Raw genomic sequence first — 12,656 nt, forward strand, 5'->3', positions numbered from 1 at the left:
TTGCACCTTGTTTTTGGACTTCCTCTCTGCCTTTGTGAATTGGCTTTGGTCATCATTGACTTTTTCTTTGTGGAACTGTGTTCTGACCCAGCTCCCCAAATGCAACAAATCATCTGTATTTAAATCAGTGATTCCTTTATTAGGAGTGCCAGCAGCCCTGGCAAAATGTTTCTCTGTCACCGCATGTGAACAAGTGTGTCCGGCAGGGAGATGAATAGTTGTCTGACACATCTATTCACCTCTGTCCCCTGCCTTTTATCCCCAGACCTAGGGTAGAGTTTCACTAGCAGCAGTGGCTCTTCTGTCCCAAGGACTGGCCCATAGATTTCCACTGCTCTCCTTTCCTCTTTCTTCTGCATATTTGTGTGTCAGGCACTGGACCCAGCTGTTCCTCCTCTTCCTCATCAGCCACCTCCACACCTGGGGCTGTTCACTCTTCATCTGAGGGCTGATCGATGGCCCAGGCTCTGCTTCTGCCTCTCTCTCTCTCTGCCAGCTCCATTCCCTCTTCCCCCTCAGGTTGCCTTGATGCTGACCCTGACTCCCACGTCATCTCCTTCTCTGATTCGGCTGCTGGAGAGTCTGGAAGCCAACAGGTTGCAACAGACTGCACTGCACTAGCTGTCTTCAGGGAAGTTTGGGGTGGAACTTTACTGGTTGTTGTAGGGCCATTTGTCGTGGAATTAGCAGTGCAATAAAGGACAACCTGGGTCATAACAAAATCACATGGATGTACAGCAAATTGACCATGAAGGTCAGGTTTGTGAGTCTTTTGGGAGAGGATAGCAATCTCATATCCCCATTCTTTGAAGGGCGATTGTGTTTCTCATGCTGCTGAAGGATCGCGTGAGCTGCTGTTCTTTTAAAGTAAATCTCCCATTAAACACAGGACACCTGTAATTATAAGGCAATAAAACAGTTCTTCCCCAACTTCTATTTTCCTTCAGATGCAAATTGTATCAATTAAGGCTGTAACTCTGAATTGGTTCAATCAGGAAACATAGTTGATTAATGTGGGGGACTGTAATCTATGTTGATGAGAGTTCACGACACAACTGATTTAGTTTTTAAACTACTCTCGGCTACATGAGAGAGAACAGTAAAAATATTACATTGAAGGTAATCATTCCGCGCAAGAGTGAAAGACAACATTAGATCATGGTTAAACTTGGAGGCGTCTTGTATTATTTTGTCCTATCCTGACTGTCACTCGGAGTCCCCAGGGCGAACTAAATTCTGCTGGATAAGGCATGAAACAAGCAGCCTTTCTTTTTCTATCAAAGTACTAGCATCAGCACTTACACTTACTCTATATACCACTTCATACTGCTTTTACAGCCCTGTCTAAGCAGTTTACAGAGTCAGTCTCTTGCCCCCCAATAATCTGGGTCCTCAATTTACCCACCTTGGAAGGATGGAAGGCTGAGTCAACCTTGAGCTGGTAAGAATCAAACTCCTGGCAGTCAGAAAAGTTAGCCTGCAATATGGCAGTTTAACCACTGTGCACCATGGATGGGTGAATGCATGGATGAATGGATGGATGGATGGATGGAAGTAAGGAAAGAAGGAAGGAAAAAAGGAAGGAAGGAAGGAAGGAAGGAAGGGAGGGAGGAAGGAAGGAAGGAAGGAAGGAAGGAAGGAAGGAAGGAAGGAAGGAAGGAAGGAAGGAAGGAAGGAAGAGTTGTAAACTGACTCTAAACTGAAGGCTGACTCTGTAAACTGCTTAGAGAGAGCTGTAAAGCATTGTAAAGCAGTATATAAGTCTAAGTGCTATTGCTATTTTCCTTCCTTCCTTCCCTCCTTTCCTCCCTCCCAGTGGTTAGAATGCAGGCTAACTCTTCCCATAGTCTGGAGTTCGATCCTCACCAGCTCAAGGTTGACTCAGCCTTCCATCTTTCCGAGATGGGTAAAATTGTTGGGGGCCATAGACTGATTCTGTAAACTGCTTAGGGAAGGCTGTAAAGCACTGTGAAGCAGTATATAAGTCTAAGTGCTATTACTATTACTATTACTGTTACTGTTACCATTGTTGTTATTGTTGTTATTATTATTATTGTTGTTGTTGTTATTATTATTATTTTATGGGTCTTTGGTACAAACTGGATGTTGCTAAAGTTGCCTCGGGGTTCATCTCAGCAGCTCCATGTTTCTTTCTCACTATTGCTTTCTTCTATTATATCTTTTTCCATCCCCCCCCCCCCCCAGCTTAGCCTGCAGCCCTGGGATTTCCTGATGATCTCACATGAAAGGATTTAACCAAATCCAATCCTACTCAGCTCTTTGTTATCAGCTACAGTTTTCTAGCTGCTAGCATGTGACTCATTCTAAATGTAGACCGATCTATACATTTATTCCTTTAGATCCCAGAAGGGATTTGGATACAAAAAAACCCCAAAACATCTTATTGTCCTATTTCTGTCTGAGAGCAGCATGAAAGAATTTACAAACTGAAGGGGAAATGTAGGCATTGATCAAACTGGAAGAGGTCAGAGTCTGGTACAATAACATTTCTATTCATGAAAGCAGAGGATTGTATATACAGCTGACCGACATACAAGGAAAGGTTACAAGGTGTGACTCTGGTAGATGTGTAGTAGAAGTAATAACACTTAGACTTATATACCGGTATATTACAAGACATGGAATAGGTGGTATAATTGGCTAGAAAAGAGATGTAAAAATAATGCATGCTGAACACACACACACACACACACACACACACACACACACACACACACACACACATACATACCAGGGTTGTGTTACAACCCCTGGTATGCCAAAATATGGGAGGAAGGTCACTACTCCCTCTTTCTGTCCTTCGGATCATCACAGAACACCATGCAGGCAGAAAACCATATTTTTATTTTTAATAAAATATATGAGAGAGAGTAATAAAGATGTAAATGTTGTATATATCTATATATTATATAAATGAGTAATTCCATGCCATGTCTCAATGCGGCGTGGCATGGAAGCTATTAGCCTTTGGCACTGCTGAGGTGTTATGGAAGACCAGGATGCTTTAATAGCGGCCTTCAGCTTTTCTGCATTGTTCGGTCTCATGTCTCTCATCTTTCTCTTGGCAATGCCCCATAGATTCTCTATGGGGTTCATGTCAGGCGAGTTTGCTGGCCAATCAAGCACAGTAATCCCACGGTCATTGAACCAGGTTTTGGTGCTTTTGGCAGTGTGGGCAGGTGCCAGGTCCTGCTGGAAAATGAAGTCAGCATCCCCATAAAGCTCGTCTGTGAAAGGAAGCATGAAGTGCTCCAAAATCTCCTGGTATACGGCTGCGTTGACCCTGGACTTAATGAAGCACAGTGGACCAACACCAGCAGATGACATGGCTCCCTAAATCAACACAGACTGTGGAAACGTCACACTGGACTTCAAGCATCTTGCAGTGTGTGCCTTTCCATTCTTCCTCCATACTCTGGGTCCTTGGTTTCCAAATGAGATGCAAACGTTGCTCTCATCAGAAAAGAGGACTTTGGACCACTGAGCAACAGACCAGGTTTGTTTTTCTTTAGCACAGGTAAGACGCTTCTGACGTTGTTTGTTGTTCAGGAGCGGCTTGACAGGAGGAATACAACATTTGAAGCCCATGTCCAGGATCCATCTGTGTGTGGTGGCTCTTGATGCACTGACTCAAGCCTCAGTCCACTCCTTGTGAAAGTCCCCAACACTTTTGAATGGCCTTTTCCTGACAATCCTCTCCAGGCTGTGGTCATCCCTGCTGCTTGTGCACCTTTTTCTTCCACAGTTTTCCTTTCCACATACCTTTCTATTGATGTGCTTTGACACAGCACTTTGGGAACATCCAACTTCTTTTGTAATTACCTTTTGAGGCTTTCCCTCCTTATGGAGGGTGTCAATGATGGTTTTCTGCACAACTGTCAGGTCAGCAGTCTTTCCCATGATTGTGATTCCTACTGAACCAGACTGAGAGACCATTTAAAGGCTCAGGAACCCTTTGTGGGTGTTATGGCTTAATTAGCTGATTAGAGTGAGATACTTTCAGCCTAGAATATTGCACCTCTTCACAATATTTTAATTTTTCGAGTTTCACCTGTAGTTGCCCCAATCTACCATATTTTTCATATAAGACTCACCGGAGTATAAGACCCACCAAGATTTTGAAGAGGCAAATTTTTCAAAAAAAGGTTTTGAACTCTGCAGACCTCCCAAAAACAGCTCGTTTTTCGCAAAAAAAATGGGCCCATTTTTTTGTCAAAAAAGGGCATGCATAGCCTTTAGGAGCTTATAGAGTGCTCCTGGAGGGGGGGGGAAACTAGCAAAAAACAGCCCATTGTTCACTCATTTTTGCCCTTCCCAGCCCCCAGGAGCACTTTGGAAGCCTCCGAAAGGCTATACATGGCCATTTTTGCAAAGGGGGCAGGGTTTTGGGAGGCCAAAAATGCTGTGTTCAGTGTATAAAATGTACCCAGATTTTCACCCTCTTTTTGGGGGGAGAAAAGTGTATCTTATACTCCGAAAAATACAGTATGTCCATCTGTAATAACCACAATGCCTTGGAGACCTTCAAGACAAATGTACTCTTGCATAGGTTTTTATGGCTCATCAGTCCTCAGATGCATGAAGCGAAGTTTGTACACTAATAAATCAATTGGTCTTCAAAATTGTAGGAGTTTCTTTGTTGTCTTTCTTCCAAAGCTCTTATTCGTTCCATGTAGACAATTGTGGATCTTCTACATCAACTTCCATAAAGTTACACTGGGACCTATATTTCATATCCTACTGTTTTAGAGTCCTACTTTGGCTACCTTGCAATGGAGTCAAGTGTCACCACTAACCAATATTAGTGTCTAAATATTTTTTTGCCCCATCCCCTACTTAAGCCCATTCTACTAGCTTGGTCCTTTGTAGTTCTCTAGCGTATGGTTAGAATATTAGCTCTTCAGTCAGAAGCCAAGAAAATGAACTCCCAATAGCCTTTCCAGACATAGGGTAATTCATTACTTACCTTGATTTCCACTTAAAATGTACTTTAACTACACTTCCAGCTACAAACCTTAAATCACCTCTCATGTTCGCAGAAAGTCCATCATTTTTTATTTTATTGCCAAGTGTTGGCATGACATAATCCTTTCCTGAGCGTCTCTGAGTGTTTTACAGATCAATAAATTACTTACTTTGTGTCAAAGGCAATGAATGCAAAGGCGATGTGTCCGTTCTACATTTATCCAGCTTCCTTGTTAAAAAAAAAGACTGGAAAGGTGACTGGCACATGGATGGGACATAGGGAAGGAATTGCGGAAAACAGATTCCATATTAAAGCATGGAGGATCCTTTTTTGGGGAGGGGGGTGATGTGGGTGGGTGGGTGGATGGATGAACTTGTAGGTATTTAATTATTAAAATACAGATTCAAATATATGAGCATCTCTCAACCAAAGGTTTCCATATCGTGAGATAAATATCATTAAGTATGAAGCCATATCATGAAGACATGGCTATGTGAATTTAAATTTGCTAAGGTTTTAGACTAAGAGGGAAGAGGTGTCAAATGCCAAAACTTCATGGAAAAGAAAACTCAGGCTTTGAAAATGTTAAATGTATGATGAGATTGATCCAATAGTATGCCAAGGACATATTAATATATGATGGACAGGAGGGAGAGATGGGAATATTTTTTTATTCTTGACACATATTCTCATAAGGAGAGTTTTATCTACACTGCTAGGTTTATTCTCCCAAACTATGTGATTGGAGAGAATATCATCAGTACACAATTGTGAATGAGTTGATCTAGTTACCCAATTAAACATACTTAGCCACACACACACACACACACACACACACACACACAAATGAACTATTGTAAGTCGAGGACTGTAGTTTGGGCGCAGAGTGAGGATGGAGGTTCGTTCTCCAAGCTTGGTGGGTTGGTCCCATCACAAAACCCATCACAAGACTCTCACTTGACACAACCCACACCTGACCCATCACAAGACCTTCACCTGATGTGACCTCTCCATCACAAGACCTACTGACCACACAAAACCCTTATAAGCAGAAGAACACAGAAACTGACATCCCCTAAATTCTGCTGAAGATGTTATTGTCAGAGTATGACTATTCATAGACTAGAATAGACCAGCCAATGAATGGGCATAGCAACTGGGTCAGCCAATGGGGGCTGTTTCGGAATCAGAAACTTAAGCTTGGAGTTCGTTTGTGGCTTAGCTGAAAACTGAAACTGAAACTAGTCTGTAAGCTTTGAGCTCTGAATCTGCTGCTCTGAGAAGTACACTAGTCTAAACTTGTCTGTCTGCTCTGAACTCTGAAATGAATCTGACGGTTCTCTCCTGCTTGTGTTCTGCTTGCAACTTCTACCCCATTGAAAGAATCTACTATTGGTATTGTACATTTATGCATCTGTTATTATGTGCATAAAGAAGTTAATGAATCCAGTTGAATCAGTTCTCTGTGTGTACTTTCTGGATATGATTTTTTTCTGCAACAAACTCTTGACAGTTACCCAGTCTCATAATGAAATGTATGGAAACCAGCTCGGAGAACGAACCTTAACACTCACATTCTGTCTATCGCTACTGAACGGTGGCCTCTCCCAAAGAATTTTCAAAAAAAATATATAGCTTCTCTAAATCTTGGGTTGACTTTTTTCCTTTCCTTGTCCTTGCAGTACCTCCCAAGATTGTTGAGATCTCTTCAGACATCTCCATCAATGAAGGTGGCAACATAAGTCTCACCTGCATAGCTACAGGAAGGCCAGATCCGACAATCAACTGGAGACATATTTCACCAAAAGGTAAGATAAGCTTTTCAATGATCCTTCGCCATCAAAATCCAGGCGTTGGACTGTTGCTGCCTTAGATAGTAGGATGCCTTGATGTCAAATACCCATTCTTGAAAACTATCTTATTTGCTTTATTTATTTTAGCATATTTCCTGATCTGAGGAGTCATTGTGCCTATGGATATTAATTCCCTAGTGCAGAGGTAGGCAGAGGTTATGAATTGTACTTTATTTCTCTTCCCTTTCCCCCGCTTAAGATCTCAATATACACCAAGCAAAAATATAGCCCTTGTTTTCTCAAAAAATAAGACCTCCCTGGATAATAAGCCCAATCGGGCTTTTGAGCACATGCACTAAAATAAGCTCTCCCCCCAAATTAATAAGCCCTACCCAAAACTATTTCAACATAGCAGCAGCCATGAGGTGACCATGCTTGTCATCTCCTACACCTCAAAAATAATAAGACCTCCCCCAAAATAAGGCCAAGTGCATATTTCGGGGGTCAAAAGCAAATAAGACCCTGACTTATTTTGGGGGAAGCACTGGTATGCAAAATAATAGCTGAGCTAAAAAAATACGGTAAGACAATTAACATCAGCAAATGGAACATCTGTGGCTGTCTCGGTGTATTTGTTCCCTTCTGCTACACACAATTGATATGTAATGAGAGAACAAAGTACTTCGGTCCAGCCAGAACTGAATAATGTGGAGGAATCTCTTTGCCAACAAACATTTATATCCCACAAGAGTGTCACTGTGTCCAAAAAAAGAAAGAGGAAAAAGAGCAACCAGGCCAGCAAGCTTTCCGATCATTTGATTTCACCGATCAATTGATTTTCGATTTGAAAACTGGATTCCACAGAACATTTTAAAAGGTGATGTGATTGGACTCCGTTTTCTCCACTGAGAAGGTGAAGTTATTTCCCACTGATAAGGTTTGGTGTACTTGTGTGTGAGGGTTACAAGATGTGTTTACCCAACCTTACAGTCCAAAATGGAATAGACCAGGAAGGAGTCTACTGTTTATTTATTTAGGTTTGCCAAGCATGTATGAGAAAGCAAATATAAGTATGAATACAACATTTAAACATATACGTATAAGCAGGTATAAGTGTATACATAAGAAATGTGTACAAGTAAATGGGGACAGTAGGACAGGGGTGGTAGGCACACTGGTTTGCTTATGCACACCCCTTTACAGACCTCTTAGAAATGGGGTAGGGTCCATGGTAGACAGGTTAAGGTTAATGTTTTAGGGGTTTGAGGATGTAACAACAGAGTCAGGTAGAGCATTCCAGGCATTGACCACTCTGTTGCTGAAGTCGTATTTTCTGCAATCGATTTTGAAGCGTTTACCTTGAGTTTGTATCTCTTGTTTGTGGTTGAAGCTGAAGTAGTCATTGTCAGGTAGGACCTTGTAGCAGACAATTTTGTGTACTAAGCTTAAGTCAGACCATAGGCAGTGTAAGTTCTAGGTTGTCTCGGTCCAATATTTCAAGCCTGGCGGCATAAGGGATTCTATTGTGAGTAGAGGAGTGGAGTATTCTTCTCGTGAAATACCTCTGGACCCGCTCAATTGTATTAATGTCCGATATACAGTGTGAATTCCAGGCAGGCAAACTGTATTTGAGGATTGGTCTGGCAAAAGTTTTGTGTGCCTTGGTTAGCAGTGCAATGTGGAGAAGAAGCTTCTCAAAATTTGGTTAACAACTCTCAATGCCTTTTTGCAATGCTGTTACAGTGAGCTCTGGGGCTTAGATCTTTCGAAATGAGTACTCCTAGGTCGTTGTTGTTGTTGTTGTTGTTGTTGTTGTTGTGTCTCTGAGCTTAAAAAGAAGGAAGGATAAAAAGGCCAGCCAGGTATAAATTTCATGAATCGTAATGGCAGCTTTCAGTCAGATTCACACTACGTTTTGCCTAAGTGGTAATTGTTGAGCCTGCGGGATAAAATTAGAGAAAGATTTTTGCAAGAAGCTGAAAAAAAAGCTGGCCTTTTTTGAGCCCCATCTTCATCTTGTACTTATTTTCTCATTCTGACAATCCATCTAACTTCACCCGATGCTCTACCTAATTGGTGGCACAGGATTCGTTTGCAATCCTTGGGCTTTAGCTTCAACTGATGGGTTTCCCTTTTAGATGTTGCCACTAGTATAATTTTCATTCTGCAAAGATATTTTATTCCCTGTTATCCACCCAGGTGTATTCTCTCTCTCTCTCTCTCTCTCTCTCTCTCTCTCTCTCCCTCCCTCCCTCCCTCCCTCTCTCTCTCTCTCTCTCTCCCTCCCTCCCTCCCCCCCCTCTCTCTCCAAGAGCTTTCCTTGAGTTGAAATCGGATGTCTCCATTATGTGTAGGTTTTAGCTGCTATGGAAACACTGAGGCAATCAAGAGGAGAGGAGCAAGCTAATCAGATTTTTACCTGCAGAGTTAGGTAATTTTCTTGAGTAGCTTCGGCCTGAATTCATGTGGAGCTTAGGTGTTTTGCGAGGACAACACAGTCATCCTCAAATAATGGTTGACTGAGGATCCTTTTTCCATCCTGTCCAAAAGATTTCAAACTGGTAGGATTTTAGTAGGCCTTCCTAAGACGAATCTTAGATGAGTGCTAACCTCCTACAATGCTATAGTAACATTTGGTTTCATAGTTGTACTATTTTCTTTTTATTATAAAAGGGGAAAAAAACAGGATAATGAACGATGCTTCTTTGGGATCTGGGGGGGGGGGTTGCAGTTGTTTTGTAAGCAATAATTTAAATCATCAATGTGTATTCTCTCAACTCAGGGTTATCTGTGAAACCTTAATGCGACCTGTAATAAAACCTGAAGATTTCATGCTAAACTAAATGTTTAACAAAGCGATAAAAATCACCATTAAACCTCAGAGTGTTAGAGAGTTTTATGGTCTGAAATTGTAGTTGGCACACTGCACACCTAGGCATACAGTTATCTTTTCATTTTATATGTCTCTGAGCAGAGGCGGGATCCTACCGGTAGTAGCATGCTGGCCTGGGTCATAGAACCGGCAGTGACCCAGGCTGGACACACCTCTGAACTGGTTCCCCGGTCACTGTCGTCACCGCCGCCAATTCTTTTTTGAGTTATGCGCATGCGCAGAACAATTTATATTGAACTGCACATATGTGCTCACTTTAACTTGATTACACACACACACACACACACACACACACACACACACACACACACACACACACCATATTTTTCGGAGTATAAGACGCACCAAGATTTTGAAGACGCAATTTTTTTAAAAAAAGGGTTTTGCACTCTGCAGACCTCCAAAAATGGCCCGTTTTTTTTTGTGAAAACAGGCCCATTTTTTGTCCAAAAAAAAGGGCATGCATAGCCTTTAGGAGGCTTTCAGAGTGTTCCTGGGGGCTGGGGTGGCAAAAATGAGCAAAACACTGCCGGCTTTCCGCTCATTTTTCCCTCCCCAGCCCACAGGAACACTCTGAAAGCCTCCTAGAGGCCATTTACACGGCCATTTTTGCAAAGGGTGGGGTTTCAGGAGGCCAAAAATGCTGTATTCAGTGTATAAAACACACCCAGATTTTCACCCTCTTTTTTGAGGGAAAAGTGTAATGTATGACTGAACACACATGCAACTGAGACAAACTAGAAATAGCATAGGCTATCCATCCCTAAGAGAACATATATTTTAATTTCCATGGTTTCTAAATTTCGTATTACCTGGTAAATTCAATCTTCGCATAATACCGTTAAACCTGTTATGTGACTGAGCTATTTGTCAAAGAGGGTGAAGGGGTAGCTTGGGCATCGGAATTGGAGAACCAAATGTTTGCAGCATCTGGATTCGACCATGAATTCTTCTACTTAGTGCCAGCAGGATACATTTCTACTAAATGAAGTTTTCACTACAGCGATGTAACTATACCAGGCTATAACCAAAATGTCGGAATGGTTCAGGATCGCAACAACTAGTGTGTTTTTATAAATGTTTTCATTTAAGTCTGGTTTCCATTCTAAATCCTAAATAAGTCTAAATAATTAGTATGGTACTGCTGCTTGAAAGCGTAGTACAGTTTTTGTTGCAGAGAATATTGCATATTAATGCACTTAAAGGAATGCCCTCTTTCATTCAGTAAGAGATAGAAATAATCAGAAGTGGATTTGAATGGAGTCCAAAGTACGAGTTGCATGAAGATTTGGCTTTCTTCTGTTTGATAGAAAACTAGATGATAATCCAGCGTTGTCGGGATATTTATTTATCCTAAATCCATACATTTGTCCTCAAAAATAATCTCGGACCAAATGTCATTTATAATGTTGGATTTTACTCCTTACCAGAAGGAGCCCTTGTGGAGTTCTGTGAAGCCGTTACCATGGCAACTCCACTGTGCTGTCCATTTTACGACAGTACAGTAGAATCCCTTTTAAGGCACAACAGGCTGTATCTTAACAGAACACCCCCCCCCCCCAAGGGATGTTAGGGGTGTCTTATCCCCCACAGTATTTGTTTCCAGAGAGTAAGTCATCTGTGTACCAGTGTGTACCAGGTTTGGTTGAAATTGCTCAAGGCGTTCCAGAGTTATGTTGGAACATACACACACACACATATACATATACATACATACATACATACATACATACATACATACATACATACATACATACATATAAAAAGAAGAAGAAAATAGGCTCTAAAAATCAGTAAAAAAAGTGCAGTATTAGAAGACAGTTTAATTTGGGCAGTGTCAGAAGTTGTGAATGCTCCAACATTGGAAGTTTTTAAGAAGAGATTGGACAACCATTTGTCTGAATCTGTGTAGGATTTCTTACCTAAGTAGGGGATTGGATTAGAAGACCTCCAAGGTCCCTTCAAACTCTGTTATTCCATTATTCATCCAGAGGAGTCTTCTGGATGTGGCTAAAAAGGAAATAGTCAATATGCATAGAACTGAGTGGCCAGCATCGTGATTCATATATATATATATATATATATATATATATATATATATATATATATATATATATATATATATATATATGTGTGTGTGTGTGTGTGTGTGTGTGTGTGTGTGTGTGTGTGTGTGTGTGTGTGTGTGTGTGTGTGTGCGTGCAGACATTGGGATACACAAATAGGTAGAGATGAAAGAATGAAATAGTCTCCTTTCTCTTCAATCCTCCATCCCCTGGAGTTGATATCTCTAATCCCTTGGAATGGCTAAGTGATTATTTGTTGGGTTTTAATAAGCTTCATTCAGTAATTAACATAGTGGCATATTGCAACCAGTTTTCTAGGTTAATGACCTATTATGCAAAGTAAATTATTTGGTCTCTCTAGTATTTGGCTTTGATCACTTTGATTATGTGTTGGGCTGCAGTTTTAGACCCCTGGGGAGAAATGAAACTGACAAAAAGTGACACTAAATAGTACACAGAGGCAGTTTGGTGTAGTGGTGAAGGCATCATTAGCAACTGGGAGATTGTAAATTCTAGTCCACATTCAGAATGATGACCTAGCCTGATGACTTTAGAACAAGCATCAGGAGACTGTGAGTTCTACTTCCACTTTAGGCATGAAAGCCTGCTGGGTGATCTTGGATCAATCACCAGGAGACTGTGAGTTTTAGTCCTGCCTTAGGCATGAAAGCTGGCCTGGTGACTTTTGGCCAATCACCAGGAGACTGTGAGTTCTAGTCCCCCCGAGGCACAAATACCTTGTGACCTTGAGCTTCTCAGTCTCCCTCAGCCCTAGGAAGAAGACTGGCATTGGCAAATCATATTGGGGAAAAACCTTGCCATGAAAATTGCAAGACTGTTGTCTGGGCTGTTCGCTGAAGTGAAGATTGATTTGAGCAGACAAAAACAAAATAAGATATTTGTTCCTGAGATTATTT

General features: G+C 41.4%; 1 protein-coding gene across 4 annotated transcripts in view; it reads left to right on the top strand.

The window, feature by feature from the left end:
- Positions 1-12,656, top strand: part of NTM (neurotrimin) — a 686,981-nt gene that overhangs the window by 598,552 nt on the left and 75,773 nt on the right. For all 4 annotated transcript variants that reach the window (XM_081961267.1, XM_081961268.1, XM_081961270.1 and 1 more), the window contains one exon: positions 6,670-6,795. In XM_081961267.1, the coding sequence (XP_081817393.1) occupies positions 6,670-6,795 (126 nt within the window). The remainder of the gene's footprint in view (positions 1-6,669; positions 6,796-12,656) is intronic.

Source organism: Natrix helvetica, assembly GCF_964273705.1.
Source record: "Natrix helvetica genome assembly, chromosome: 8".
NCBI classification, from domain to species: domain Eukaryota; kingdom Metazoa; phylum Chordata; class Lepidosauria; order Squamata; family Natricidae; genus Natrix; species Natrix helvetica.